Consider the following 27297-nt stretch of genomic DNA (forward strand, 5'->3'; position numbering starts at 1 on the left):
TTGGCCACAGCATTGTTAGAGTTTCAGTTCAACAGTATCATCCTCCCCATGTTTGGATGTTCGAGTTCAGTTGACAATGTGTTCTTTGGTCACAAATGGGCATCCACCTATAGATTTCAGCCAATGTAGAGTTTTGTTAAGAAGTGCTTCCCTGGGTTCTTGACGACTTGAGAGTGGTTTTGGGACTCTGCGCAGTAGGATGATCCCAGAGTCCATAGGCCTGGGGTGCATGACTGGAAGAGGATGCAAATTTGAGGGAGACAGCCTCGCTGAGACATCACGGTGCGACCACCCCTTTTGGACTTGTGTGAAATTAAGGGGCTTGGTGTGAGGGGGCTTGGTATTCGCATTTGCCTTCAGAGTTGTGCTCTATTTGCCTGTGTGTATTTGGGTGAGGGCATATAGGGGCCCTTGGTACAATAAGAGTGGCGGGGGTGGGGTGGTTCAAGACATGGCCGACATCTCCATATTTACTTATTGGTTCACCTGCAGCAGTTGTGGAATCATCTCCTTTAATGAAATTTAGCAGGAGAGCCTTAATGTGCAAGAGTTCGGCCAAGACAGTTGCAACAGCATACAGAAGGACTCATTCCCCCTGCCTCATTCATTTCTGGGGCAGAGATGAGCATTGATTTGGGTGTCGGGTGGGAGCTGACCCAGGCATACTGATCAGGGGGGGAGGGGTGACACAGAGCTGCTGTACAGATACTGGGACCGCATCCAACCCTCCCTCAAGCCCCATGGCTGTGTCTGTTAGGTGTTCAGTTGCTGTTAAGGTTACTAAGTCGCACAAAGCCCCTGTTAGCGGCATCAGGGCCCCCACTCCACATGAAGGTACCACAGATGGGCCTTCTCCAATGACTGGTATAGGTGGTACGTTTTCGGGGGCAGCACTCTCCCCTTGCCCAATAGATGATTTAGCAGCGGGCGGGACCGTCGCAGTAAGCTCTAAAGCCGGAGGAAGCTCTTCCCACACTTCTTGCTGCGGCTGTACAGCATAGGCCAAGGAACGGGGGTGAGCCGAATCCCCCTCTCCACAGGGGTTTGAACAGGGAGTTGAACCAACAGCGTTCACTACAGCACTAAGTGTGCTGGGCAGGGACTCGGCAACTAGGGCAGCCATCAGGGTGACAGGGACCCCTCCCCCTGGGCTGCCCAAAAATTGCTGGATCTCTTTAATCAACATATGAGCATCTCCGAAGGCTGCGGATGCTACGGGTGCTATGTCCTCAGAAGAAGCCCCTAACACACCATGTGAAGCACAAGCAACTTTGTTACCCAGATCCAAATTCCTCTTCAGTTGCCTAATTCTTCGCTTGGCACCTATTGCAGGGCCCATATCAAGCTCAGGACCATGGAGCACAAGGGGTGTGGGGGCAGGGTACCCCCACTGTCTTTGCCATAGGCCTCGGGCATATTGACCCCCCAGGGAGTGCTCCAAAGGAGTGACTCAAAGGACACAGTAAGTCGCCTTTCACCAATCAGGCAGTCAGCGAACAGTAGGGGCACCCCCGGGGTTCACTTTGTACACCCGCGTAGGTCTAAGAAGAGTCCAATAGTAGAGTCCAATGAAGTCAGGCCTGGATCCAGGGGGCATAGGATCAATGAGAATGGCAGAACCCCTCTTTTTTTAAGCAGTTTTAGGGGCGCACAAGGTGGCCGGGAAAAAGAAGCAGAAAACGGGTACCTTCTTGGACGTCTGAGGCGACTGCCACGCAGCGGAAGGGATCAGGGCGCGGCCTCCTTCAGGTCTGTGTGGGGGGGGTCAGGCAGGGTGTATGATGGAGCGGCTCTCACCCCCTCAGGCCGCGAACACCCTGCGGGACACCAACACCCGCCGCCCTTTCCCCCCCAACGGGCTTCCACCCTCGCGGGCTTAGTGGCTTTGCTTTTGAGCAAAAGGGAGTGTGGCCAAATGACAGCAGCAGCAGTTCCGGTGATCGTGGGGGCAGGGAAAGCCCTGCGGGACGCCAACACCCGCCACCCCTTCCCCCGATGGGCTTCCACCCTGGTGGGCTTAGTGGCTTTGCTTTTAAGCAAAAGGGGGCATGGCCAAACGACAGCAGCAGCAGTTTCGGTGATCCTGGGGGCAGGGAAAGCCCTGCGGACGCCAACACCCACGCCCTTTCCCCTGACTGGCACATTTACTTTGCTGGATATATTATCCTGTCCGGGTTTCCAATATACTTGCCCTATATAATGTGAAAAACCCAGGGATTTTTCTCGTCTTCTTCCCCAGGGTTCTACTGCATTAGAAACCAAAGAAATATTGTCTCTCTTTTGCCCCGATTCTGGAGACAGAATAAAAAGGGATAACCAACGGAGCGGAGAACTCGCGGAAGAATACTCAAAAGGGAGACGCGATATTCGTCCCTCTTGTAATTTTCACCATCCCCCTCCCTTTCTGGCCATCAGTGAGTATTTGAGTTCACACCCAGTCTCCCCCTCCCAATCCTGAGAAACACTGGGACGAAGATGAGGCAGATGGGAGTCATGAGGATTGCCCATGGGAATGAATAGGAAATGGATTCCTGTGGGCAGTCTCCATGTTGTCCCGATAATGAAGTCAGGCAGAGTGGGGTAACTACTCGCACCTGACTCCAATCAATTCTTTTACAAAGTATAAAAGGACAGACATTCAGGCACAGTCTGAGTGAGGCAAAGCACACAAGGAAACATCAGTTTCGAGATGGCAGCTGAACGAGAGAGGAAAGACGGCAAAACAGAAGAGGATCGCAAGGAGGGAAGTTCCCTTGACCTTTTCGACAAGGAACCGTTCCTTCCCAGAGAACTCGAATAGAAAGCGTAAGACCAGGAAACCTGGCTGAAGAATCCTGCATTGTGTGTCTGAGCTACCCGGGGCTGTCCCGCATCAATAATCAAGGTGGGGCAAATCACCAGCCGCCATGGTATCATCCTTGGCTCCAAGAACAAACCAGTGTTGGTGAAATCATCACAGCCGGTGAGTTGGGGAGACCGATACAACACCGGTCTGTAGTGAAGCCAAGGTTGCAAGCAGCAACATTGTATGGTGAGCGCTGGAACGAACATTGTCAAAACTCATGTGATAAGAGATGCAAGTAAAGTTGAACTGATGATGAGTGACTGAACTTTAAAAAGCAAGGCATATTACCTTTGACAGAATGGTCCGGCACCACGTGGGTGCTCAGTCGAAGGTCTCTGTAAGGTATCCAGCTGAGAAGTGGCAAAGTGAAAGTGAGAAAAAGGTTATATCAAGAAGAGAACAAGTAATTGTGAATCGAAGTGGTCCTGTGACGGGTCAAGCGAAATCCTGCGCTCAATGTAAAGTCTTGGATTTTGATGAAGTACAGAAATTTGGTCTGAGCCCGGCGGAGGGGGACCCGAGGCGAACAGTAAATCCCCCGAGAAGTTGTATGTGAAATTCTAAGAAGAAAGGAACTTTAATGTTTGTCGTGTTGCATCAGGCCCTCTGAAATAAGAGACTTTGAATGGCAGAGACTTTGGCACAGAAGGCCCTGATGTTGAGGTTTTGAACTGCATCCACGTGCTAGAGAAGCCAGAGAGTGTGCTAAGCTTGAGTGTGCCGCCCTGTCCTGTGCTGAAAACGTGGGGAAGGAAAGCCAACGGCTTGAATATCCTGACATAGCATTTCTTTTTTTTTAAACCACATTTTGTTTTATTAAAACAACATTATAATATACAAACATTCACCCCTCCCTCCTGGTCACCCCTACACCCCTTTTCCAGTTTGGTGGGGCATCAGTTATGCCGATTCGTGTCTGTTTTGCAGTTGCATGACCCACCATTCTACTGCTGAGTGTTTCGCACCTTTCCACTACGCTGCGCTGAATCTCAGTCCACACTCCCTTCCCATTTCCCCCAGATTTTGTTAGATTTGGCTGGGCACCCCCGTGCCATATATATTCTTTGTTCTTTAATTGCACAGATGTCCATTTCGTCGGACCTTTGGCCCAGAGTCGGACATTCCGGGGCTCCCAACTTCTGTGCGATGTCACTTTTTATCAGCCCCATTGCGGTCGATAAGAAGATGGCGTTTTCATCTGGGACCCCCAGTAGCTGTTTCGCGGGATCCAGTGCCACCGTCCGACCCAGGACTCGCTACAGTCTTTGGTACAGTCATTGCGTCCAAAAGGTTTGTATTTGGGGCATTAAAGGTGCCCTCCTCCCCCCGGCATCTCAAGCAGTTGGGGTCCGGGGCCCGTTCCCAGCCGAATAAGGCAGTTTGTGGATAGTAGACCCTATGTAGTATTTTGGACCAGCCGTATCTTAGAGTCTATGGCAATCTCTCGTGGGTGCATGAGTACTTGAACCCAGTCCTCCGGCTCTATGACACCCATGTCTCTTTCCCATTTGGTTTTGAGGCTGGCCAATTCCGGGGTTGCAAACGCACTTATGTAATTTATATAGAGTGGATGTGACTTTGGTGGGGATATGTTGTGGAAAGAGGTTGGGGTACACTCTGGTGCGTCCATGAGTGCCTGCCTGTGGCCCCGGAGGGCGTGCAATAGTTGCACATAGTGATAGCGCTCGTTCTCGGGGAGTCCGAACTTCTGTTGCAGCACTTCGAACTGGGAGATGGCGCCCTCTGTTATTACATCCTCGACTGTGGTTATACCTGCCTCCACCCACCTGGGCCACATTGCAATTTTTCGCACCTCGGTTAGCATATAATTGCGCCACAGTGGTTGTGCTAAAGTTATTTTGTTTCCCCAGCCAAATGTGTGTATGTGCCTGCCTCCATACCATTGTGATATGTGCAGTAAGTGTCTGTGGGGTAGGTCTAGTGAGGCTCCGGTAATGTATAGTGGCTGGTGGAGTATCTTGTGTAATGGCTGTATCTGCACTGATGTGTGGGAGTTTGTGATCCCCGTGTAACAGGTCGTTGACCACTGTTAATTGGGCGGCTCAGTAGTAAGACTGGAGATGTGGGACCCCAATACTCCCTTCCCATATGGATCTTTGTAGCGTTGTCAGTGCGATTCAGGGTTGGCCACCCTTCCATATCAGTTTCCTAAGGAGGCATTCCACCCGGACAAATTCTGGGACTGGAATTATGTGTGGGGCATTCTGCAGCACATACAAAAATCGTGCAAGTGCCAGCATCTTGAAAAGGGCTGCTCTACCCATTATCGTGAGGGGGAGGAGCATCCAGTGTTTCACGTCTTCCGAAAAGCGTTCAGTTAATGGATGCAGGTTGTCAGAGACGTAAGTCGAGAGATCCCCAGAGATCCATACGCCCAGGTAGCGGAAGCCCTCCCTCACCACCCGACAAGGTGTCTCCCGGGGGGCCACCAGGTCTCCTCCTTTGATTGGGAAAAGGACTGTTTTGTCCCAGTTCACTTTTAGAGCACTGAAATCCCCAAACACCTACAGTATCTAAGTGTAACGCTCACCTGATTCCCGTAGAGGCGCCGATCTTGACCTGGCGTATACCGTATCTTCAAAGGTGATGTGTAACACACGGCTGGCTCTTTGGGCTGGACCTCTGTGCACTGTATGTCTGACTCGAAGGGTAAGCTGTCTGCAGATAGAAAATATGGGATTAATGAACTGGGTTATTGAATGTCTCTCTCTTCTTCCCTTTCTCTTCTCCTGTAGAACCCCGAAGGTTAACGCTCTCACCTTAGGTAAGTGAACGCCGTGCTCTCCATCTGCCTCGGGGCAGGGTGCTGTAACCAGTTTCTTCACTGGATAAGGGGAGCAGGCCTCTTGACTTCAGAGGACTGCTGTCCGTCGTTTACTGCACGAACGGTAAGTTTCGAGTAATTCTAATGTCTTTAAAGTCTTTAGTAATGATGTCTCTTGTTTTGCAGGGTTCCGGCGATGGTAGATGACGGGCTGAAGTGAGTTGAAGATGGAGCCCATGTGATGAATAGAAGCGCCTGGAAGCACGTAAGTAAGCGCTTGTTGCCTGCTTCACGATGCGCTCTAACTGTCTTTTTATTTTGCAGGTATAAGTTCGGAGCGGCTGCAGGGTGCCGGAATACCCACTGGGTTAGATGTGGAAAGGAGTAATGGCACGTGAGGATTAAAGTTCCCCAATGTCTTTAAACGCACCTTGTTTTGTCTTTCCGATGCGGGATGCAGCGCCGAAGGCCTCCGGAGCGTGCAAAGAGTTGGTAAGCTTTTGTCTTTCAGATGCCGGAATGCAGTGTGAAGACCTCCGGAGAGCACGAAGAGTAGGTAAGCCTTTGTCCTTCAGATGTCGGAATGCAGCGCGAGGCGTTGGTGACAGCCGATGGACCAGGTAAGTGAAGAGCTGTCACTGAAGACCGTAATGCTAACCTGTTCTTTCTTGTCTTTATAGGTGTTGCTGAAGACTGGATTCAGGATGGTAAGCCTTTTTCCTTAGGCCCAGGATCAGATGCAGAAGACACGATGAGCGTTCTGCTGCAGAGGATGCATAATAACGCAAAGCAAGATTCATCCATCGGGTGTGGTTTAAATAGTCTCCTGTAGTGCTTAGGTGTCTCCTTCCACAGCCACGCCTAGGTAAGAAAAGAGTTCCTGCTTTCCAGAAGAGTTCCAGTGTTCTGAACCTAGGGAGTGGCTCCTGCCCCACCCAACAGGAAAAATAGTTCCAAACAGAAGAGGATCAGAGGCTCAACTGGCAGGCAAGTAAACAGCATGGTCTGCTGCAGGTAAGTCCACCCAAGCATTATGAGCCCGGCGCTTCCAGCGCTGGGACTGGGCATATTTAGGAGCCTGGTGCCACTGGCGCCAGGACTGGGTCCAAAAGGTCCCAATTGGGACTGGTTGGCACTCGGAACCTGGGTTATGGATCTGCTTCCAAGGGAGTTGGGAAAACCCTGACCTTTTGGAAGCAGAGATCATGACACTAAGACACTATTGGGTAGGCCGTGTTCGGGTTACTTAGGTAGAGTAGGAGGTTGTTGGCATAGAGGAAAACCTTATCCTCTCGCCCCTCCGGCCACCGGAACCCACACCATGTGGCGGCCTGTCGGAGCCATTGAGCCAGGGGTTCAATTGCTAAAGCGCAGAGGAGGGGGGACAGCGGGCAACCTTGTCGTGTGCCCCTGCCTATTGGAAAAATTCTGGAGGTCCAACCATTCACCCTAATCTCCACCTGTGGTGCCTCATATAAGAGCTGCACCCAACCAATAAAGGACTCTCCAATTCCCATGCGTCTCATAGTCACCCACAGGCTTTCCCATATCACTGAGTCGAACGCCTTTTCAAAATCAATAGCCAGAAGGGCGAGTGGTACATAGAGGATTGGGGCCCGCTCCAATAATAGATGGAGTAGGCGTATGTTCATTCTCGTCAACCTGTGTGGCATGAAGCCACACTGGTCGGGGTGGACTAAGGAGGGTATGACCACTTGTAGCCTGTTTGCTAGTGCTTTGGCAAGAACTTTGGCTTCACCGTTAATAAGTGATATTGGTCAATATGAAGTGCACAGTTAAGGGGGTTTTGCCCTGTTTCGGAATTACAACGATGCTGGCCTTTCTGAGGTCTGGAGGAAGAGTGCCCTGTTCTCTTGCTGCGAGGAATAGCTTGTGAAGAGGCGTTGCTATTTTGTCGCTGCCCAGGCGCTTCCATGTCTCGACCGGGAATCCATTGGGTCCTGGCATCTTCCCGGACTGCAACTGGCCAATGGCCATTGCTATTTCGGTTTCCTCTAGGGCTCTGTCAAGGTGTGATCTTTGCTGCTCCGATAGTTGTGGGAGCATGATTTCGTCCAGAAAGGACGGATCTGTTGAGGTAAGTGAAGCTTTGCACAGGCCGGCATAAAATTCGGCAAATGCTTCTGCTATGACCGAATCATTTTGGGCCCGGCTGTCCGCATTGTTGACAATCTGTCAGATGTGTCTGTGCCCTTCCTCCCGTTTCTCTAACCAGCCAGTAGCTTGCCTGCTTTGTCGCCACATTCATAGAGCCTGATCCTGCATTCCCTGTGCGCCTGTTTTGCATTGTCTAATGCCGCGTTGTGGAGGCCCTGCCTGGCTTTTAGAAGAGAGCGGTGTGTCTCCGAGGTGGCATCCAGTATGTATCTGGATTCCCACCTTTGCACCTCCCCCTCTGCTTCCACCACCCTCCTATATTGTTCCTTCTTCCTGTTGGTCACCCAGGCGACCATTTCCCCTCTGAGGATGGCTTTCTGCTTCCCACATTGTGACCGGGTCATCAACCATGCCTGTATTAATTTCAAAGTATTCATCGGATTTTCACATGATAGCTTCTACAAATTTGGAGATCCGTAGATAATAGTTATTTAGTCTCCACGTCTTGGGTGGCAAGGGTCTGTTAGTGCGAAGTGTCATCTCCAGAGGAGAGTGATCTGAAATGCCACGGGGGAGCAACTCTGCGGAAATCACTCTATGCATTTCAGGTGTTGGGAGAAAGAAATGGTCTATTCTGGACAAGGAGGCATGGGTGCCCAAATGGAAGGAGAAGCCCCGGTCTGCAGGGTGGAGCTCCCTCCAGACATCACACAGGCCTAGCGCAGATGAAAAAGACGTTAGCCTAGTGGGTATGTTGGGGTTCCGGATATGGGTTCGATCAAGGGTGTTACTTAAAACATCATTAAAATCTCCTCCTAGGATCCATGCGTCCGGCTGGTGCTGTGCTAGCAGGGCGGTCACTTCTTTCAAAAGTCCCTCCGCCAGCCCAGGTGGGGAGTATATCGCTATAATGGCTAATGTTTCACCCCGTAATGTGCCTCGCACCAACACAAATCGGCCGCTAGGAGCTTGTTCTACTGCCGTTAGCTCGAATGGGAGTCGCTTATGCAGAAGGATGAGGGTTCCCCGTGACCCCATAGTATATCCCGCGTGGAACGCCAGGCGATAGTTTGTTCTGCGGAAGAACTGGCAGGTCGAGCCAGCCAGATGGGTCTCGGTAAGTAGGGCCACGTTGGGGGCTCGCCTGTTAAGAAACTGGACTATAAGGCATTGTTTAATGCTTGATCCCATGCCATTTACATTCCACGTAAGGAATTTCAGGATCTTAGTGTGTTCTGCGTTAGTTGATGGGATTTGTGCATCCATGGTGTGCTCAGGCATGGTCCCTGGTAGCAGTTAGTGTATGCAAGTTGAAGTGGTGTGTGCAGCGGGTGTTAGACTCATGTGTTGTGCCAGGCTTAGTAGTCGTCTGGGACATGGGTGCATGTTTCCGGACTGCAGTTAGTGGCGGTGTCATGTGTGGTGGTGGGGTGACATAACTACCTTGTGTACCGACGAAACATTCCTTCCCTCCCTCCACCCTCCCCATACTCCTCCCCAACGTGAAGTATCTGTCGCTGGAACTCATCTGGTGACTGAAAATTAGATCGCCAGATCCATTAAAGTGATATCAACTGTTCTAACTTCTTCGAGACTTGCTACACTCGACGTGTAGCGGGTGTCTCGAATCAGGGGTCCTGGCCTCCGCCAATAGTCTGACATGCTGGTTAGGAGGGCTCCTGATTATTGTACTTCTCGCTTCCGAACCGGGTGCAGTGTCTCCTGATCCGAATTTCTAGGTGTTCTTTGCTCAGCGGATGACCGGTGCAGCGTCCGTTCTTCACCGGCACCGGGGTTTCCCCACAGGTCATGTCTTTGTCAGTCATTCCATTGGGCTTGTTCGGGGTCCGCATCTCCTCCCGGTTCCTCCGGATTCTCTGATGCAGGTTGGTGGGCACGTCTGTCCCGTCGTTGACGGGGTCCCGATCTTCTCCCGCGTATCCGGTCATTCCTGGCCCAGTCCCCAGTGATGTGGGTCTTGGCTCAGGTCCATGCTTCCTGTGGGTCCGTGAAGTGGACCGTTTTACCTTCGTATTGAATTCTCAACTGTGCCGGGATGAGGAGTCTGTATTTAATGTTCATGGAGTGGAGCTTTTTTTTCAAGGGTTCGAAGGATTGTCTGGCCCGCTGGACCTCGCAGGTGTAGTCTGGGAAGAAGGCGATTCTGGCCCCATTATATGTGATGGTTCCTTTCGTTCGGGCCATCTGCAGGATGGCGTCCCTATCCTGGTAATTGAGGAGTCTGGCAATGACTGTTTTTGGGGGGGCGCCCGGGGTTGGGCGCCTTGCTGGTACTCGATGGGCGCGTTCCACAGAGAAGTTGTTTGACAGGGATTTGGGTGCAAACAGCTCTGCCAGCCACTGTTCCAGGAAAAGCTCAGTGCAGGGTCCCTCCGTCCGTTCCAGCAGGCCGAGGATGCGAATGTTATTGCGGCAGGACCTGCCCTGATCCTCATCTACTCGTGCCTCCAGGGTTTTTTGTCTGGACAGAGCCTGTGATAGTTGCTGATACACTCCACCCAAATCATCCTCCACTCCGGACACCCGTTGCTCCACTTCTCGTGTCCTGGTCGAGAGTTTTTGGAGATCATGCTGAAGGAATGACACCTCCGCAGAGATGCCATCCATTTTTTTCTCCATTGAGGTGCGGGAGTTGGCTATCGCCGCCATCACGTCCTTCAACGTTAAGGAGTCTTCGCTGGGGGCAGGATTCACCTCCGGGTCTGCGCCGACCAACACCGTGGGGGCACCGGTGGCATACTGGTCTATTGTGCTTTGTTTGGTTGTTTTCTTGCCCCTGTCCTTTCCCATGATGTCTTTCACGCCGGTTGTTGGAGTGACGCTTGGTATTTAAGATGTACTCCTCTCCCACAGAGGGTTGGGGTTCCTGGACTGTTCGTATGTTTTATACTTTACGGGGCTTCTGGACACCAGGCGCACGCTGGGCTAACTGCTCGCGTCATGCGGCTGGTCCCCACTGTTGCTCTTGATCCCGCTCAATTGGCCGCCCTCCGGGGCCTTACTGTGTAGGATTGGGTTCAGGAGAGTGCGGGGCAGGAGGGGGTTCCTATCGTTGCTGTGAGGACTGCTTGCTAACTTTTAGCTATCTCTCGTCGGCTTATTCCAGGGCCGCTGCAGGGTGAGCAGGAGCGGGCTGGAGTGGGCGTCCTCTCCAGGTCCGCACGTGTGCCACCCGTTGGAAAGATGCCGGAATGGGTGTATACCCCTATCCACCTGAGTGGGTCGCCACTGTGTTTGTTTATTTTACTGGTACTCCAGCGCTGGTGGCGTTCCTGTTATATTTATGTGGTGTCGGTGGGCCAGCAGTTCGGGGGGAGGGTCACGGGCTCCCCCGGGGGGCCTGCAGCTCCTCGCGGCCACCGGGTGCAGGAATTCGTCTGGCCGCTGGATGCGACCGGGCTCACAGCGCCACGGCCCGTGGAGAAAGGTGTGCACGGGCCGCAGTGTCACTGTACCTCTCTGGGTGGCGGTTTATTCATTCCTGGTCCTTCCATCGGGTGCCCTCCCTTGGATGCGGCCACCAGTGCCCGGAATCCGTCGGAGGAACCACAAGGCCAACCACTGTCTCGTCGGAGGTACGCCGGATCCTCAGTACTCCTCGTGGTCCGGTTCCCTAGCAGCCCTCACCCCGGGCATTGCTCGGAGCGATGGGTCGCGTTTCCGCTCATCTCCACCCCGCTGACCCTGGTGGCAGTCTGGGTCGGCGCGCCCCTCTGGACACAGCTCCCTCGGGTTTCGGGCGGTGCCAACACTCCTCCTTTGCCACAGAGTCGATGGCATTCAGGGATCACCTTTCCTTGTCGGGCGTGAGTTGCGCGCTGCGGCCATCTTCCCAAGTTCTTCCCGCCGTGGTCTCAACGGCTCTTCGTTCCACAGACGCTTCAGGGATGATTTTGTACTTCTCGGTTCTCAGGTTCTGTTCCTTGAACATTCCTCTTTTCCTACAGTTTAAACAAACTATTTCCCCAGCTTTTCAAATGCAGGATATTGCAGGATTAGTTATGGCGGGCAGCGGAGCTGCGGGAGATCACGTCCGCATCGCTCGGCTGTTGGCCACGCCCCCGGCATAGCTTTTCTTGAACACTTTTCTTTTTGCAAAATAATGTTTCCCACACTATTTGTATTTAGAAGTAAGGATTGGCAATAGGTTTATTAGCATAGGACCTTTTATTTTGACAGAGACTCGACTAAGACTGCATTATTTTTATTTCATGGTCGTAGCTTGCTCCCATCTTTAGATTTAGGTTTAGATAGGCGTTTTTTCAAACCCAATCGAAGTTCAATAAACACCCTTGAACTGTGATCACTTGTGTCTGTCTTACTGTTTGATACCATGCCTTCCTTACAATCCATTCACATACTTTAATTTTCCCTTTTAACAATAAGCTGTCTCGCTCTTTCCCTCTTTGTTTCTTTATTTACAACTGCTGGCATTCGGCGTGGCCTCTGATAGGCCCCGGTGTCCCCGCTGTCTCTGGGTGGACTCGACGGTTCTTGTTGGCGTTCCTGGTTTCTCCTGCAGTCAGCCGGTGAAGGACTTTCAGTTGATTCCTTCTCGCGACAGCTTCCTTTCATCTTTCCCATCTCTTGCAGCTTCTGCTGCGCTCTGTGATGGGTCAGAAAGGTGAAGCAGACAACTTTATAAAGGTTTTTCACAATTAGCATTTTTATTAACTGTGTGATAAATGCATCACTATCCCTAACCTAAAGAGGATTTTCCCTGCCTATCCAACTAAGACTAAAGGAAAATACTTTAACAAAAGGAATCCGTCCCTCACACACATGCATACATCAAACTCATAAAGGTATGAAATGGCAATTCAGGTTCAACAAAATAAGTTATGCTTAACATAAACCTTATTACCAGGTATCCTTGTAACCTTTCGAGGTTTATAGCAGGATTTTCCAGTTCAAAGTTGGAAATAAGAAAGTTCCTTTTTAGTGGCCAAGTTCTGCTTCGAATACAATACAAAGTTCTTCTCACTCCAAAGGTATGTCACTTTGCCTTTAGCAAATTTTCCAAAAAACGTAAAAAGTCTTTGTCTTTGCAATTACAGTTAATATTTCAACTTAACTTCTCCTTGAAAAACAAACACTTTCACAATTCTTCTTGGTCAACAGCAAGGTTTGTCAGGATGATTTTTCCACAGTTCATCAAACAATGCTGTACTTCAATATCTTCATCCTGGTCCACTAACCTGCCAGGACTACCTCTAAAAATCCCTTTCCTGATATACTCACCTGCCAGGATAACAACTCCTAACACTACTACAAATACTATGTGGTGAGGCTTGCTTCAACCTTATAGAAAAGTCTTTCACTTTCAACATTAGGATTCAAACTTCTTCTGTAAGGATACATTACACATTGGTGCTGTTTATTCCACCGATTTTGGTTTAGGCAATGCTTGTTGGTATCTTGCTTAACTATTGCCTCGTCTTCACTTCGGGAATATTGGTTACAAACTTTCTGCAATATTTTTCTCTTTGCTTTGCCAATGTTGGTTATAGTCTTTCTGAAGTATTGCCCCCTCTTTACTTTGGCAATGCGGGTTTCTATCTTGATTCAATAATCCCCTCTCTCTGTTTTGGCAATATTCTTGGCTTTGGCAGTTATAATTGTAACCTTTCTTTTCTTGTCCTCTTTCAAATTTCTCATAAGGCCCATACGATTTTCTTGCATTATTTCGGTATTCAAAATAATGATTAGCAGCTAGCGGTTGACTACAGAGCATTCCGGGATTACCAAACAAAGTTAAAATCACTGGTTTTGGAACGACCAACGGCTTCGGTATTATTCCTGTGCCCTGCGCCGATCGGGAAGGAGCTTTTCTCGCTCCTCGTGCACACCAGTACTCGCCAGCCACCAGGACAAGGTACGCAATAAGGAGAGCCTCTCTCACCACAGGGAAAGCTTTTCAAAACACTGCTTCCTACTGCGCAATTTCTTCACTTCAGGTTTTCATTTTCAAAGACCCTCTCAGGACCGACATCCTCTTCAAAGACAGTGGCTGCTCTGACGGCTCAGTTTCTCCACTTCTGCTGCTGTAACTGCGGCTGGCAATTTCTTCTACAGCTCCACCGTCTTGTTCTAATTGCATGCTTTAAACATTCAAAAGTCCCGCTCAGTTGTGGGTCATTAGAACCACTAGACGGCATACTGCAGTTCTGTACTCGAGTTCCTTTTTCTTCGTCCCAGTACTTGGGGCATTGTGGGACTTGAAGTCCACAATGTTCTGGTTGCTTTTTACATCAAAGCCCTCAATTTTACAATAGGCCATCAAAACTGTAGGGTCTCTAAGGAAGTTATTTAGAAGATTCTCCAAATTCCCCTGACCTAAGTGCCCTATCATGTGATGCTTTCGCTGAACACCACCCCCAGGTTCAGGATCAGGAAGCGCCTGCCTTTCCCTGGCCACATGAGATGGGTCCCAGGCCAGGGTTCTTGGGATAATCACCTCTGATTCATCACAGCTCATGTGCTTCGTCCCAGGCTCCGGTGAGTTAGTCTGCTGTCTAACATCTGCGAACAACTAGGGGTCTCTTCAGTCCTGGCGTTCCGCAGCGTGTTGTTTTCGCATGGCAGCTTCTTTCTTCTTGGCTCTCGAGCCAGATGGCTCCACCCCACTGGTCTCAGCCTTTCAGTCTCTCAATCCGCACGGAGAGGCGCAGCTCTCTCTCGCCAGCAGCACACCTCGACTCTCTGCTTCTGCTTTTTAAATTGTGTGTGTGTTTGTGTTTTTGTGTGTGTGTTTTTGTGTGTGTTTTTAACGGTTTTCAATGGCATGTCAGTCCTGGATGATGGATAGGTGGAACTGGAGAAGACATTTTCATACTTTTCACAAGGCAGGTCAGAGTTGGAAGGTTAGCCTATGGGTCTTCGGGAAAATGTTTTCACTACCCTTCATAGGAGGATGAGGAGACGTATGACAATAGGCCATGAGGGTATTAGGTATGGGAGGCTTGTCCTCGGGGGGGAGGGGGGTGGAAATGGGGGATACCATGTATCATCCGATGAAGCTAAGGTGGTCTCCCCCACCCCCATGTGATCGTCCCTCATATAGCCGCCGCCAGGTGGGATAGAGTAGCGCTTGCCGTCCCCTGGCCATATGGGAGGAGGTCACGGCCAGGAAAATAGTGATGACTCCATCAGAATCATCACAATGTCTTGAACATCATCAGAAGTGTTTTTCCAATCCCAGGCAGGCCCACCTAAATCCATGCACCTCCATAATGCTCACAAGGTCTTCTGTTCTAGAACAGGCCCTCATAAGATGTGCTTTTTGTTGCCCTCATTTGTTTTTTCTGACCTGCTATATAGCTGATCCAATGCTAAAGCCTCAACCTGAATCCTTGCTCAGCCTGTCCTCTACTCCTGTGAACTTTGACAATTTAACATGGCCGAACCTGCAAAATCTCTGTTCCCTGAGACATATTTCTGTGCCTGTGTGTGCTTTGGTTCAGATGTGTTGTCTTACAAACATATACTGATGTTGTCTTATTTTCCAGGGTCGAGTGCCATTCGTAGTTCCAGACAAAGTTCTTTGGCCACAGCTGTGTGAAGCTCTGAATATTAAGTTCAAAGCAGAAGTGCAGAGCAATCGTGGACTTTCAGATGAAAACTTTGTGTTCCTAGCACAGAAACTTTTCAACAGCAGTAGCAGTCACAAAGACGACTACAGCAACATGACCGTCTCATGGTCGCAATTCAACAGAGTAAGTTAAATGTCTTGTTTGTGATTAAAAGGCTCCCTTTTGTACCCGTCAATCAAAATACCTTTATTCGATGTAAAATCATTAGGTATGGATAATACAAACCCATAGTTTCTATACCGTGGACAAACACTATGGCTGTTTCGGTGTATTCCATTCTTATTTGTTTTTTATTTTAAGCCACAGTATGCTTTTGCTAAGTGGCTGCGCTGTGCAATCTTCGCTATCTGCTTTGAAATTCTATGCTCTCTTGTGTTTGGTATGCTACACCATGCTATGTTAAGCTATGCAATGCCATGTTTTAAGCAGTGCAACGTTTGTCTGTTGGGATCTTTGGGTGGTGCTACCAACTGTAAATACAAACTTACATCTATGCTTTTTATTTACACATGATTTCTGCTTTTAGGTGGGTGTCTCCACCCTGCCCCTTCCCCCTATGCACACGCATTTATTCACCCATTTAAAACAAATTGGGACAAGATGGTGTCTTCCATTGTTTGGGTTATGTGAGGTTATATTACATGACGTTTACGTTATGTTGATTCCAATTAATGTCTAATGTTAAAACACTTTGAAGCAGCTATAAGGTGGCAGTTAGCACTTCGCAAAACATCAAAATATATGAAACACAGCAACAGCACGTTGTTTATGAAAAGGGCCATAAAGCTTGAGGTACACTTATAAATGTAATCTGGTAAGTAGACTCACCAGCCCGGGTTTGATCAATGATTTGCATGCTGCCCTGTACAAACACCACAAAGTAACTGTAGCCCATTCCAAGAAGAAGGATTTTACATGGCTGGATTATGCAGATTAACTCTAAAAAGAACCCAGCCTAAGAGGAGTCATGCATCACACACCTCTATAATAATCCCCATAAAGTTCATTGCAGGCCACAAGAAGCCTCATTTAATAATGCCCTTAACTTCTTCCAGCTTTCCTTGTCTATAGAACCTGGCCCGTCCTAGGTTAGTAAGTAGAAATGCTTTACCCTCCTGTTTCCTTGGGCATGCTTGCAACATGACCACCTGGTTTACAGTGACATCCTGGCACTTTAGAAGGCTCAAAGTCCTGACCACTGATGAGCCTCAGACAGTGCTTTTGTCCTTAATATTTTGCACAAAAGGGCAAGCCCAAGTGCAGTAAGACTGTAGTGATGGTGATTTAGTGCAGTTTAAAAACATAACATAAAATAATTGGGGAAAAATTGAATTATTTCTCATTTTCCGAGAGTTTATAATTAGATTGTTTATATGTTTTTGGATATTTCTATCGTGCTCCTGACAGACTTAACTGCCTCTCAGCACAGTTTTAAATGTGTCGTATTCAAATGGATTGTGTCCTCCCACGTCTTCCTCATATTTTGATATTTCCTTTCCAGCTTCAGCTGCTTTGGAAAAAGATTTTCCTCGACAGAGGCACTGTGCACTGGTCCCATCGACTCAATGTCCCTCGAGGGCATCCATCTGATGGTCGACGTCATCACCAGTATATGTAGCACGCGCAGCGCCCTTTGGCGTCAGTTCCATTTTTCCAACGCAGCTTTCGCTTCGAGAGAATTACGGCATGCTTCGGTTCATCTACGAATTTTGAATTTATTATGTCTTCACCGTCAACGCCATTAACTCCTAAGATGGGTTTAAAAAAATGTCAAGACTGTTTGGCAAGAATGTCGATTACCAATCCCCACTCTGGATGTCTATGGTGCCTCAGCAGGGAACATCGCACAACGGATTGGGATTCCTGTTAGGCTATGACCGACAAGGCTCTAAGGGAGCGTAAAGGTAAATTAGCGGAGGGTAGGATCCTTTTTTAAATCCCCCATTAGAAAATCAAAAAAACTGTCATCCGACAAGTTGAGAGATTCTCCTTGACGGAAGAAACCCAAGAAATCTTGATCCAGGCGTCCATCCTGTCACTTTGTCTTCGTCTAGGAATGCAAAGAAGAGATGTTCTAAATCTCTGTCAACCTCGAGTGATTCCTCTCCTGAGAGGATTGCATGCCCGACCAAATCCTCCACTCAGGCTCAGTAGGATGAGTTTCGGAGAGAGATTATAAACATATTCGATAAGGCGGCCCCAACCCCCTCGAAGGAAAAGGAGAGCCAGTCACTCTGCATAAAGACGACAAAGGGAAATCGAAGGCTAAATCCTGTGCACCCTTGAGCCCGTGACGCAAGCCAGATTCTCAATGGGAGCCATCAAGGCCTCGAATCGATGAGAAATCGTTGAGGACTTCCACAAGGCAAGAATCCAACCCTTTGAAGGTATTATCGAAGAAAAAGAAGTTGACAACTTCGACAATAACAGGGTCTACACCATCGACGGCTTCAAAGCCGTCGATGGTCATTGATCTCCAAACTGTTGCCGATGACAGTGTTGAACCCGTCGAAGCTACCGTCGGCACAGGAAGAAATCCTGAAACCTTTGCCAAAGAAGGATTTAAGTGATTAACCTCAATTTATGAGCATCAAGAGCCTTCTGATGAAGATACCCATCCTTTTGGCTTACAATATGGTACTCCAAATGTCCCAGATGCCTCAATATCATAGGAGTCCAGAATTAAACATTTATGAAAATCTTCAGACAGCCAGTTGTGTCGATACATCACCTGAGTTGGAGAAAACTAGACCCTTCTGATCATGCTGATGCCTCATATAGGCAGTTAATGTGTAAAGTAGATGCATTTTTAGGATGGAGCAGGCCTGCTCCTCCTTTTGAGCAAGATGATTTAACAGACATACTGGACAAAGGTCCACATAGGAATCCCATCTTGCCATTTCATATTGCTCTGCAGAATAGGGTTAGATCAAACTGGAAAACTCCAGAAACGATTCCTGCAGTTTACAGAAACTTCTCTAAGAAGTATAGACCATCCAGCGGTGACCCTGAAGTTTTGACCAAACATCCTAAACCAGTCAGTCTGGTAGTCTAAGCAGGAAAACTAAACATTTGCTATACCCTAATATCCCGCCAGACTGGGACGACAATCGTGTAAGCACTTGGGCGATGAAGATCTTCACAGCAGGGATCATGGCCTTACAGTCTGCAAATGGCTCTTGTCCCTTGTCAAAGTTTACTTTCACCCTGTGGGATTGCGTAGCAATGGCGGCTGACCACATTCCCAAAGGGGAGGAAAGAGGCAGCTTCCTGGCTATCATTAAAGATGGAAATGAGGCAATGTTTGAGTGCCTCCAGTCAGGTCTGGATACTGCAGACAGCATGGCGACAAGTACTGTGCTACACAGATTTGTGTGGTTGAGAATGTCAGGGTTTGCACCAGACGTGCAATCCAGGCCTCTCACTATGCCTTTTGATGGCTCTGAGATGTTTGGCAGCAAGGCTGATGAAATACTGGGGAAGCTGCAGACCTCTAAAGCGGCAGCAAAGTCTCTTGATGCACAGACAGCCTCAACATTCTTACCCTAGTACATCATCTTGGAGGGGTAAGCCCTTTTTGTTTCTACTCCTTAGTTGGAAGAGCAAGAGGACAGGCTTGCCATAGAGGCCAGATAAGATTCCCTCGTGGTGGACGAGGGAACGGTACTAAGTCCGCCGAGGCAACGGCTACTTTGCCCTCAGCCGCTGCTTCAGCCGCCTCAAAACCTCTCTGAGGCCTTAACACACAAGATCCCAATGGGAGGCAGACTCTCACAGCATCTGAAAGAATGGTGGGGCATTACTTCAGATGCATTGGCATTAGAGACTGTAGCCCAGGGTTACTATCTTCCCTTTCTAAAAAGGCCTCAGGATTATCCACCAGGGAACAACTCATACAGAATCCCATATCCGCTCCTTGTGCAGGAGCTTTTGACCCTTTTAGAGAAAAGTGCTATAGAACCGGTACCTGTAGCGGAGAGGAAAAAGGGTTGGTACTCCCCGTATTTTCTAATCCCCAAGAAGGACGGAGGTTTGAGACCTATCTTGGATTTAAGAAACCTGAACATATTCCTCAGGAAGGACAAGTTCAAGATGATTACCCTTTCGCAGATCCTTCAGGCCCTCCAACTCCAAGAATGGATGGTGTCATTGGACCTTCGGGTTGCTTACTTTCATGTGCCTATCCATCACAAGCACGGAAGGTACCTGAGGTTCGCAAATGGCGGCTCTCACTTTCAGTTTCGAGTAATCTACAGGTCCGCCCAGCAGCACGGACAATACAGGAAGCCCAACTCGGGCTCAAGAAGGCCCAACCGGAGCCACTGCAAATGCAGTGCCAGCACAAGAAACCCCAATCAGGACCCCACAGGGGGCGATAAAGACCCTTGGGTCGAAACACGTGTAGGCTGACAACAAGGGGACCAAGAACCCCCCAATGTGTACTATATGTATATGGCAATATAAACCAACCACTTGCACAAATAAAAGGGAATCACATCGCAGTCAAAAATGTGTAAGAACTATTCTTGTAAACCCACCAAGCAAGATAGCCAGGAACGAAACCCCTCTTTCTCCTACTCAACAAATGAGGTGTTTGGCTAAACCTCAAATAAGTTACCTGTGATCTTGCCAACCTCTTTTTCAACCAAGAATACAGAGCCCAGCAAGGTTATTTCCATACCTAGAGCCAACTACTCTTCTCCCCTTATTTTCTAATCCCCAAGAAGGACGGAGGTTTGAGACCTATCTTGGATTTAAGAAACCTGAACATATTCATCAGGAAGGACAAGTTCAAGAGGATTACCCTTTCTCAGATCCTTCAGGCCCTCCAACTCCCAAGAATGGATGGTGTCATTGGACCTTCGGGTTGCTTACTTTCATGTGCCTATCCATCACAAGCACGGAAGGTACCTGAGGTTCGCAGCTGGCGGCTCTCATTTTCAGTTTCGAGTTCTTCCATTTGGGCTGACCTCCGCCTGAGGGTCTTCAACAAGTTAATGGTGGTGATGGCAGCGAGTCTCAGATTTACATCTACCCCTACATAGACGATTGGGTGATCAGGGCACGTTCACCCTAACAAGTCCTGGAACATCTCAGCATCACCTCCCACTCTCTCCACAGATTGGGCTTCTCCCTCAATTACAAGACATCCCACATGATGCCATCTCCTCAAAGACTCCAGTTCATCGGAGCAGACCTGGATACAACCTTGAGAAAAGCCTCGCCACCCGAGGTGAGGGCTCAGCACATTCTGCAGATGGTCTCCAAATTCCAGAGGGAGCCTGCATTTTTCTGGTGTCAGAGGCTCGCCTGAGAATGAGATCTTTTCATTGGGATCTCAGGACACAGTGGTCTCAATTCTCGGGCAAGATGTCAGACCTACTTCAGGTTCCAAACAGGGTCGCACAGGATCTCCTGTGGTGGGCCTGCAAGGACAATATTGTGAAGGGAGAACCTTTTTTGGCAGACATGGCCGGAGATAATTGTAGTGACGGACGCCTCACTCACAGGGTCGGGAGCCCATTCCAACGACCTGACAATCAGCGGTTGTTGGTCTCCATCGGAGTCCAAACTACACATCAACCTTTTGGAGCTGAGGAAAATCAGACGAGAGCTGAAGGCCTTTCTGCCCTCTGTACAGGGAAAGAATGTCCTGATAATGACGGACAACACAGTAGCCATGTACTACCTCAACAAGAGAGGAGGTGTAGGGTCACTACCACTGTGCAGAGAGACAATGAAGCTATGGTTCTGGGCAATTCAAGACGGAATCTCCCAATCGGCACTTCCCCTAACCGGAGAGGAGAACACAGTGGCAGATGCTTTGACCAGGCAGAGCACAGTCTCCCGTGAGTGGGAATTAGCTCAGGAAGTCCTTCAAGAGATCTTCACCCTTTGGGGATCCCCTCAAGTGGATCTGTTTGCGACCTGTGTCAACCGGAAGTTTGAACTGTTCTGCTCCAGGGAATTTCCCCAAAGAGGAGCTCTAGGAGACACGTTTGTAGTGGACTGAGATTTTCCATCTCTGTATAGATTTCCTCCAGTCCCCGTCATTCCTCACATGATCAGGAGGTTGATGAAGTTTGGGAAACCCATGACCCCTAATTGCACCGGATTAGGCCAGGAGGACATGGGACCCGGACCTTCTGGACATGTCCATCTGCCCTCCAATGCGTCTTCCACAAAGAGAGGACCTTCTCTCACGAGAGGGGGGTCGGGTTCTCCATCCAGAGGTCAAGGCACTCATCCTTCACGCATGGTTTCTGAGATGTTGATATAAGGATTGGGACCTCCCAGATGAATGGAGATTTTGCTCTCGGCCAGAAGGCCAGCAACAAAATCCTTGTACGTCTGCCGTTAGAACAAATTCAGTTGCTGGTGCAGGGATAAGAATGTGGATCCTTTTCAATGTAATACACCTATGATGTTATACATTTTGTTACACTGAGCAAATCTGGGGTTCCAGCTTGGAACCATAAAGGGTTATTCGAGGGGATTGGGTCCTCTGATGTATTCCATATCTGACAGTAATCACCACAGCTGTGCTGCTTCGGAAAATCTTTCTGCGTCCTGCATCGATGACGTCGATAAGCCGTCCTCAAGGACCTCCTCCGACGGCCGACATCACCAGATGTTATAAGTAGGACGCGCAACGCCCGTAGCCTCAGTTCTGTTTTTTCCGCGAACATGTTCGCTTCGGAGATCTCGGCGCGCCTCGACTCTTTGGAGTTTGTTCTTTCAGTTCTTCGAACCTGTTCGTTTGTGAAGTGTTTGAGGATGGGCTTCAAGAAGTGTGGGGACTAGGGTCCGAGATGTCGGTGACGGACTCGCACAACGCCTGCCTCTGGTGCCTCGGGGAGGCCCACGACACGGATGATTGTGTCGACTAACAGTCGCTTACATCCAAGGCCTTGCGGGAATGTAAGAAGAAGATGTCTGTCGGTAATGTGTCCTAGCCCCGGAAGGCGATGTCCACTGGGCTTTCGACGGACGATTCAAGGGGCGACTCTCCGCATCGTAGTCTTAAGTCTAGGGGGTCTCGGTCCCAAAGTGGGTCCCGCCACTCCTCTGCCTCTTCGAGACACTCCCGGAAGCGCCGTCATCGGTCGCCTTCCCCGTCCTCATCCGAGGACTCCGCCTGTCAGCGGGTTTCTTATGTTGGCGATTCTTGAATCGCAGGGCTCCGGTCTGTCCGCGCCTCCGAGAGGGGTCGGTCGTGACCATACTGGAGACACCGCTCGTACGCTTTCGGGCTCGGGTGGTCGGCACGATTCACGGGAAAGGTCCCGCTCGGACAAGAGGAATTGTTCGAGTCATGCCCGTTCCAGGTCCAGGTCCTCGACATGCTCGAGCCCGTGTGCACCTGTGAAGTCTTCGAAGAAGACGTCGACGCTGGTGGCGCCGAGGTCGTCAACGGACTCTCTCGAGGCTACGCCTCCGAGGAAGTCATCAGCGCTGAGGCGCTCGAAGGACAGGCTCGGGGCTCGGCCCTCGAGGCCGGTGTCGAAGCATCGATGCTGTCGGCGCCGCGCTCGACGTCGACGCCGTTTCACTCGACGCCTTTCGAGGCTGTGGTGTCGGAGGTACCCCGTGGCACGCGGGAGCCCCCTAGAAAGGCTCTGGCCAAGGCAAAACATGTCTTTCTCCCCTATTCAATGCCCACTTTCCAGCCTATGGATTATATTTCCGAGGCGGAAGAGGGTTCTGAAGATGGGTTGGTTCCTGACGCGGTACCAGATGAGATTCTGTCTGGTCATAGCCAGATTGAGGACCTGCGTCAGTCACTGCATGACGCCAGTGGTTTGGACACCTCTCTGGAGGTGGAGTTCTGTAGGCCTGAGCCTGACACCCATGCCGAGTTATCGTACTGGCGCCTTATGTCGAGGGTCACAGACTACTTGGGGTGGTCGGCGCCCTCAGTTGATTTTGTGCAGGATGACCGTACGGATATCCTCGATCAAGGTCCACCCACTGACCCGGTACTGCCATTCCACATGGCTCTGCAAAGAAGGGTGGTAGCGGCCTGGACTGCTCCGGAGAGTCTCCCGGCAGTGGGCAAGTTTTTGCCGTGAAAATACCGCCCAGCCAGTAGTGACCCCTGCTACTTGACCACGCACCCCACTCCAGAGAGTTTGGTGGTGCAGGCGGCTACGGCCCCAGCAAAGCAGGCGTCATATCCTCCCATCCCTCCAGATAGGAACGACAAGCATTTTGATGGCTGGGCAAAGAAAGTGTTTTCTTCAGGGGGTATGGCTCTTCAGGCGGCCAACTCCGTATGTGCCTTGTCACGTTTCACGCACACTCTGTGGAACTGTATTTCCTTAGCGGCTGAACATATTCCCGAAGGGGACGAACGGGATGGTTCTCTTCTATTATTCAGGATTGCAAGGATGCCATGTGTGAATCCGTTCAGTCGGGTTTGGACATGGCAGACTGTGCTAGCCGGTCCATGGTGGCGAGCACCGTAATACGCAGGTTTGCGTAGTTGAGGAAGTCGGGGTTTGCTCCTGATGTGCAAGCCAGGCTCCTCAACATGCCCTTTGATGGTGAACATCTTTTTGGCATCAAGGCTTACGAGAGCCTTAAGAGGTTGCAGACCTCCAAAGCTGCAGCAAAGTCGTTGGGCGCTGCAGTCCGCCAACCTCCGCCTTTTTGTCCTAGGGCACAGCAATGGAGGGGAGGTTCCTTTCGTTATTACTCATCCTTTAGTAAAGCGAGAGGAGCTGCAAGTCACAGGGGCAACCGTAAGAGTGCCAGAGGTGGAAAACAAGGTACTTGAGGTGCCAAGGCCGCGCATGCAGTTGCCTCTTTCCCTCAGGCAACGCCGCAGCCGCTTCTGCTCAGTCATGAGGCCCATGCTTCACCGGTTGGCGGAAGGCTGGCGCAGCATCTGGTAGAATGGCGTGCATTACTTCAGATGTGTGGGTTCTGGAGATCATAGCCCACGGCTACTGTCTTCCTTTCCGGCAGAGGCCTCACGACAATCCACCAGGGAATCTCTCTTTGAAGAGTCCGGATCCGCTCCTTGCGCAGGAAATTCAATCCCTGCTGGAGAAAGGCGCCATAGAACTGGTGCCTGTAGCGGAGAGGAACAAGGGATGGTATTCCCCATATTTTTTGATTTCGAAGAAAGACTGGGGATTGAGACCCATCATGTACTTGCACGGTTTGAACAAACTCCTCAGGAAGGACAAGTTCAAGATGGTTACTCTCTCTCAAGTCCTCCAGACTCTTCAACTTCAGGACTGGTTGGTGTCTCTCGACCTCAAGGACGCTTATTTTCATGTGCCGATCCATCCCAAGCACAAGAAGTACCTGGGGTTCGCGGTTGGCGACTCGCACTTTCAGTTTCGAGTCCTGCCATTCAGATTGACCTCCGCCTCGAGGGTTTTCACCAAGCTCATGGTGGTAGTGGCAGCGTATCTCAGGAAAGGGGGGATTCACGTCTACCCCTACCTGGACGATTGGTTGATCAGGGAGCGCTCTCCCGAGCAAGTCCTGGATCTGTCCGTCACCTGCCACTCCCCTCACAGGCTGGGCTTCTAAGCCCCACTTGATGCCAACTCAGCGGCTCCAGTACATCGGAGCAGTGCACGACACGTCCCTGGCGCAATGTTTTCCTCCCCAGTTGAGGGCTCACCACATTCAGCAGATGGTGCACAGGTTTCAACATGCCCAGAGTCTCCCAGCGTTCGAGTTCTTGAGGTTGCTCGGCCTCATGGCATCCTGCATTCTTCTGGTGCCAGAGGCCAGGTTGCGGATGAGATCTCTGCAATGGGCTCTCAAGCTCCAGTGGTCACAGTCCTCCGGCAGGATGTCGGACCCCCTTCAGGTGCCGCCCTCGGTCGCCCAGGACCTTCTGAGGTAGGCCGTGGAAGCCAATCTGATGAGGGGGGGCTCCGATTTGGCTACCCTGGCCGGAGGTGACGATCGTGACGGACGCATCCCTCACGGGTTGGGGAGCGCATGCCAACGAGTTGACAGTCAGCGGTCATTGGTCTCCGTCGGAGTCCAGACTCCATATCAATCTGTTGGAGCTGAGGGCTGTCAGGCTTGACCTGAAGGCTTTTCTGCTGACTGTGCGAGGAAAAAATGTCCTAGTCCTGACGGACAACACAGTGGCCATGCACTACCTCAACAAAAGGGGGGGCAGGGTCACTTCCTCTGTGCAGGGAGGTGATGCAGCTCTGGTTCTGGGCAATCCAGCAGGAAGTTTAGATTTTGGCAGTTCATCTGGCCGGAGACGAAAACAAGGCAGCGGACGCTCTGAGCAGGCAGAGCGCGATCTCTCACGAGTGGGAGTTGGCTCAGGAGATTCTCCTGGAGATCTTGGCCCTTTGGGGGACCCCTCAAGTGGATCTCTTCGCCTCCAATGTCATCCGGAAGTGCGAAAGGTTCTGCTCAGGGGAATTTCCTCCAAGAGGAGCCTTAGGAGATGCGTTCGTGGTGGAGTGGTCATTCCCACTGCTGTACGCGTTTCCTCCAGTCCCCATCATCCCGCAAGTGCTGAGGAGGTTACGGAGGTTCGGTTCCCGGATGATCCTCATTGCTCCGGCATGGGCCCGGAGGACGTGGTACCCGGACCTTCTCGACTTGTCCGTCTGCCCTCCACGTCGTCTTCCCCACCGAGACGATATGCTCTCACGGGAGGGAGGTCAGCTTCTCCATCCAGAGGTCAGATCCCTCAACCTTCACGCTTGGTTTCTGAAAGGTTGAGGTATAAGGATTGGGACCTCTCTGAAGACGTGATGGAGGTGTTGCTTTCGGCCAGAAGTCCCGCAACAAAGTCCCTGTGCCGTTGGAGAAACTTCTGCGACTGGTGCAGGGTTCAGAATGTGGATCCTTTTTCATGTGACATTCCTGTCGTTCTGTCTTTTTTGCTTTCTTTGGCCTACAAAGGCCTGCAAGGGGGTACCATTAAAGGTTACCTGGTGGCGCTGTCTATATTTAAGCGCTCGTCTGAGGAGTGTTCTTATTTTAAAATCCCTTTAACTTCTCAGTTTCTGAAAGGGCTCACTAATGTGTTCCCTCCGTCACCTTTCCAGGTGCCCGGTTGGGATCTGAACCTTAATCTCAAGTTTCTAATGGGTGCTCTGTTTGATCCTTTGCATTCCTGCCCTTTGAGACTGTTAACTCTTAAAACTGTATTTTTAGTTGCGGTCACTTCCGCTCGCAGAGTGAGTGAGTTACAGGTACTTTCAGTTAAGCCACCCTTCACTGTGTTTCACAAGGACAGGGTTGTCCTTAGAGTTCGTCCTTCCTTTCTTCCGAAGGTGGTGTCGGAATTTCATTTAAGCCAGAAGGTTATTCTTCCGGCATTTTATCCTCCTCCACATCCTGGTAAGGACGAGGAGAGGCTCTGTAGGCTGGATCCTAGGAGAGCTTTAGGCTTTTATATTTCACGCATGTCCTGGGTCAGAGTGGACGATCAACTCTTTATTGGTTACGCTGGAAGGCGTTTGGGACAAGCTGTTACTAAGCAGACTTTGTCTCGATGGATCATCTTGGCAATGTCTGAATGTTACCGCTTGGCGGGTAAGGACCCTCTGGTAGGCTTACGGGCCCATTCTACCAGGGGTATGGCTGCCTCTATTGCCCTGCAGACGGGTGTTCTTATTTGTAACATCGGTGATGCAGCCACCTGGGCTTCGGTCCATACTTTTATATGTCACTACTCCCTCGATTCTATCCGGGGGCAGGATCTGGCCTTTGGCAAAGCAGTCCTTTACTCTGCAATTTGATTGAGCATTCTAAATTTGTATATTCTAAATTCTTTTCCCATCTCCTTACGTTGGTAATGCTTTGGGAGTCTGTCATAGATAATGAATACGTCGGAGGACCCAATCCCCTCGAAGAACAAGTTACTTTCTTACCTGGTAACGTTCTTACGATGGGATGGTCCAACAACGTATTCCATATCGCTCCCTCCCTGCCTA

General features: G+C 50.2%; 1 protein-coding gene across 9 annotated transcripts in view; it reads left to right on the forward strand.

Annotated features, from left to right (window-relative positions):
• Nucleotides 1-27297, forward strand: part of LOC138521540 (signal transducer and activator of transcription 5B) — a 1967228-nt gene that overhangs the window by 1684091 nt on the left and 255840 nt on the right. For all 9 annotated transcript variants that reach the window (XM_069634461.1, XM_069634460.1, XM_069634455.1 and 6 more), the window contains one exon: nt 15278-15484. In XM_069634461.1, coding sequence (XP_069490562.1) covers nt 15278-15484 — 207 coding nt within the window. The remainder of the gene's footprint in view (nt 1-15277; nt 15485-27297) is intronic.

Source organism: Ambystoma mexicanum, chromosome 13 (genome assembly GCF_040938575.1).
Source record: "Ambystoma mexicanum isolate Mex_15411 chromosome 13, UKY_AmexF1_1, whole genome shotgun sequence".
In the NCBI taxonomy this organism is placed as follows: Eukaryota; Metazoa; Chordata; class Amphibia; order Caudata; family Ambystomatidae; genus Ambystoma; species Ambystoma mexicanum.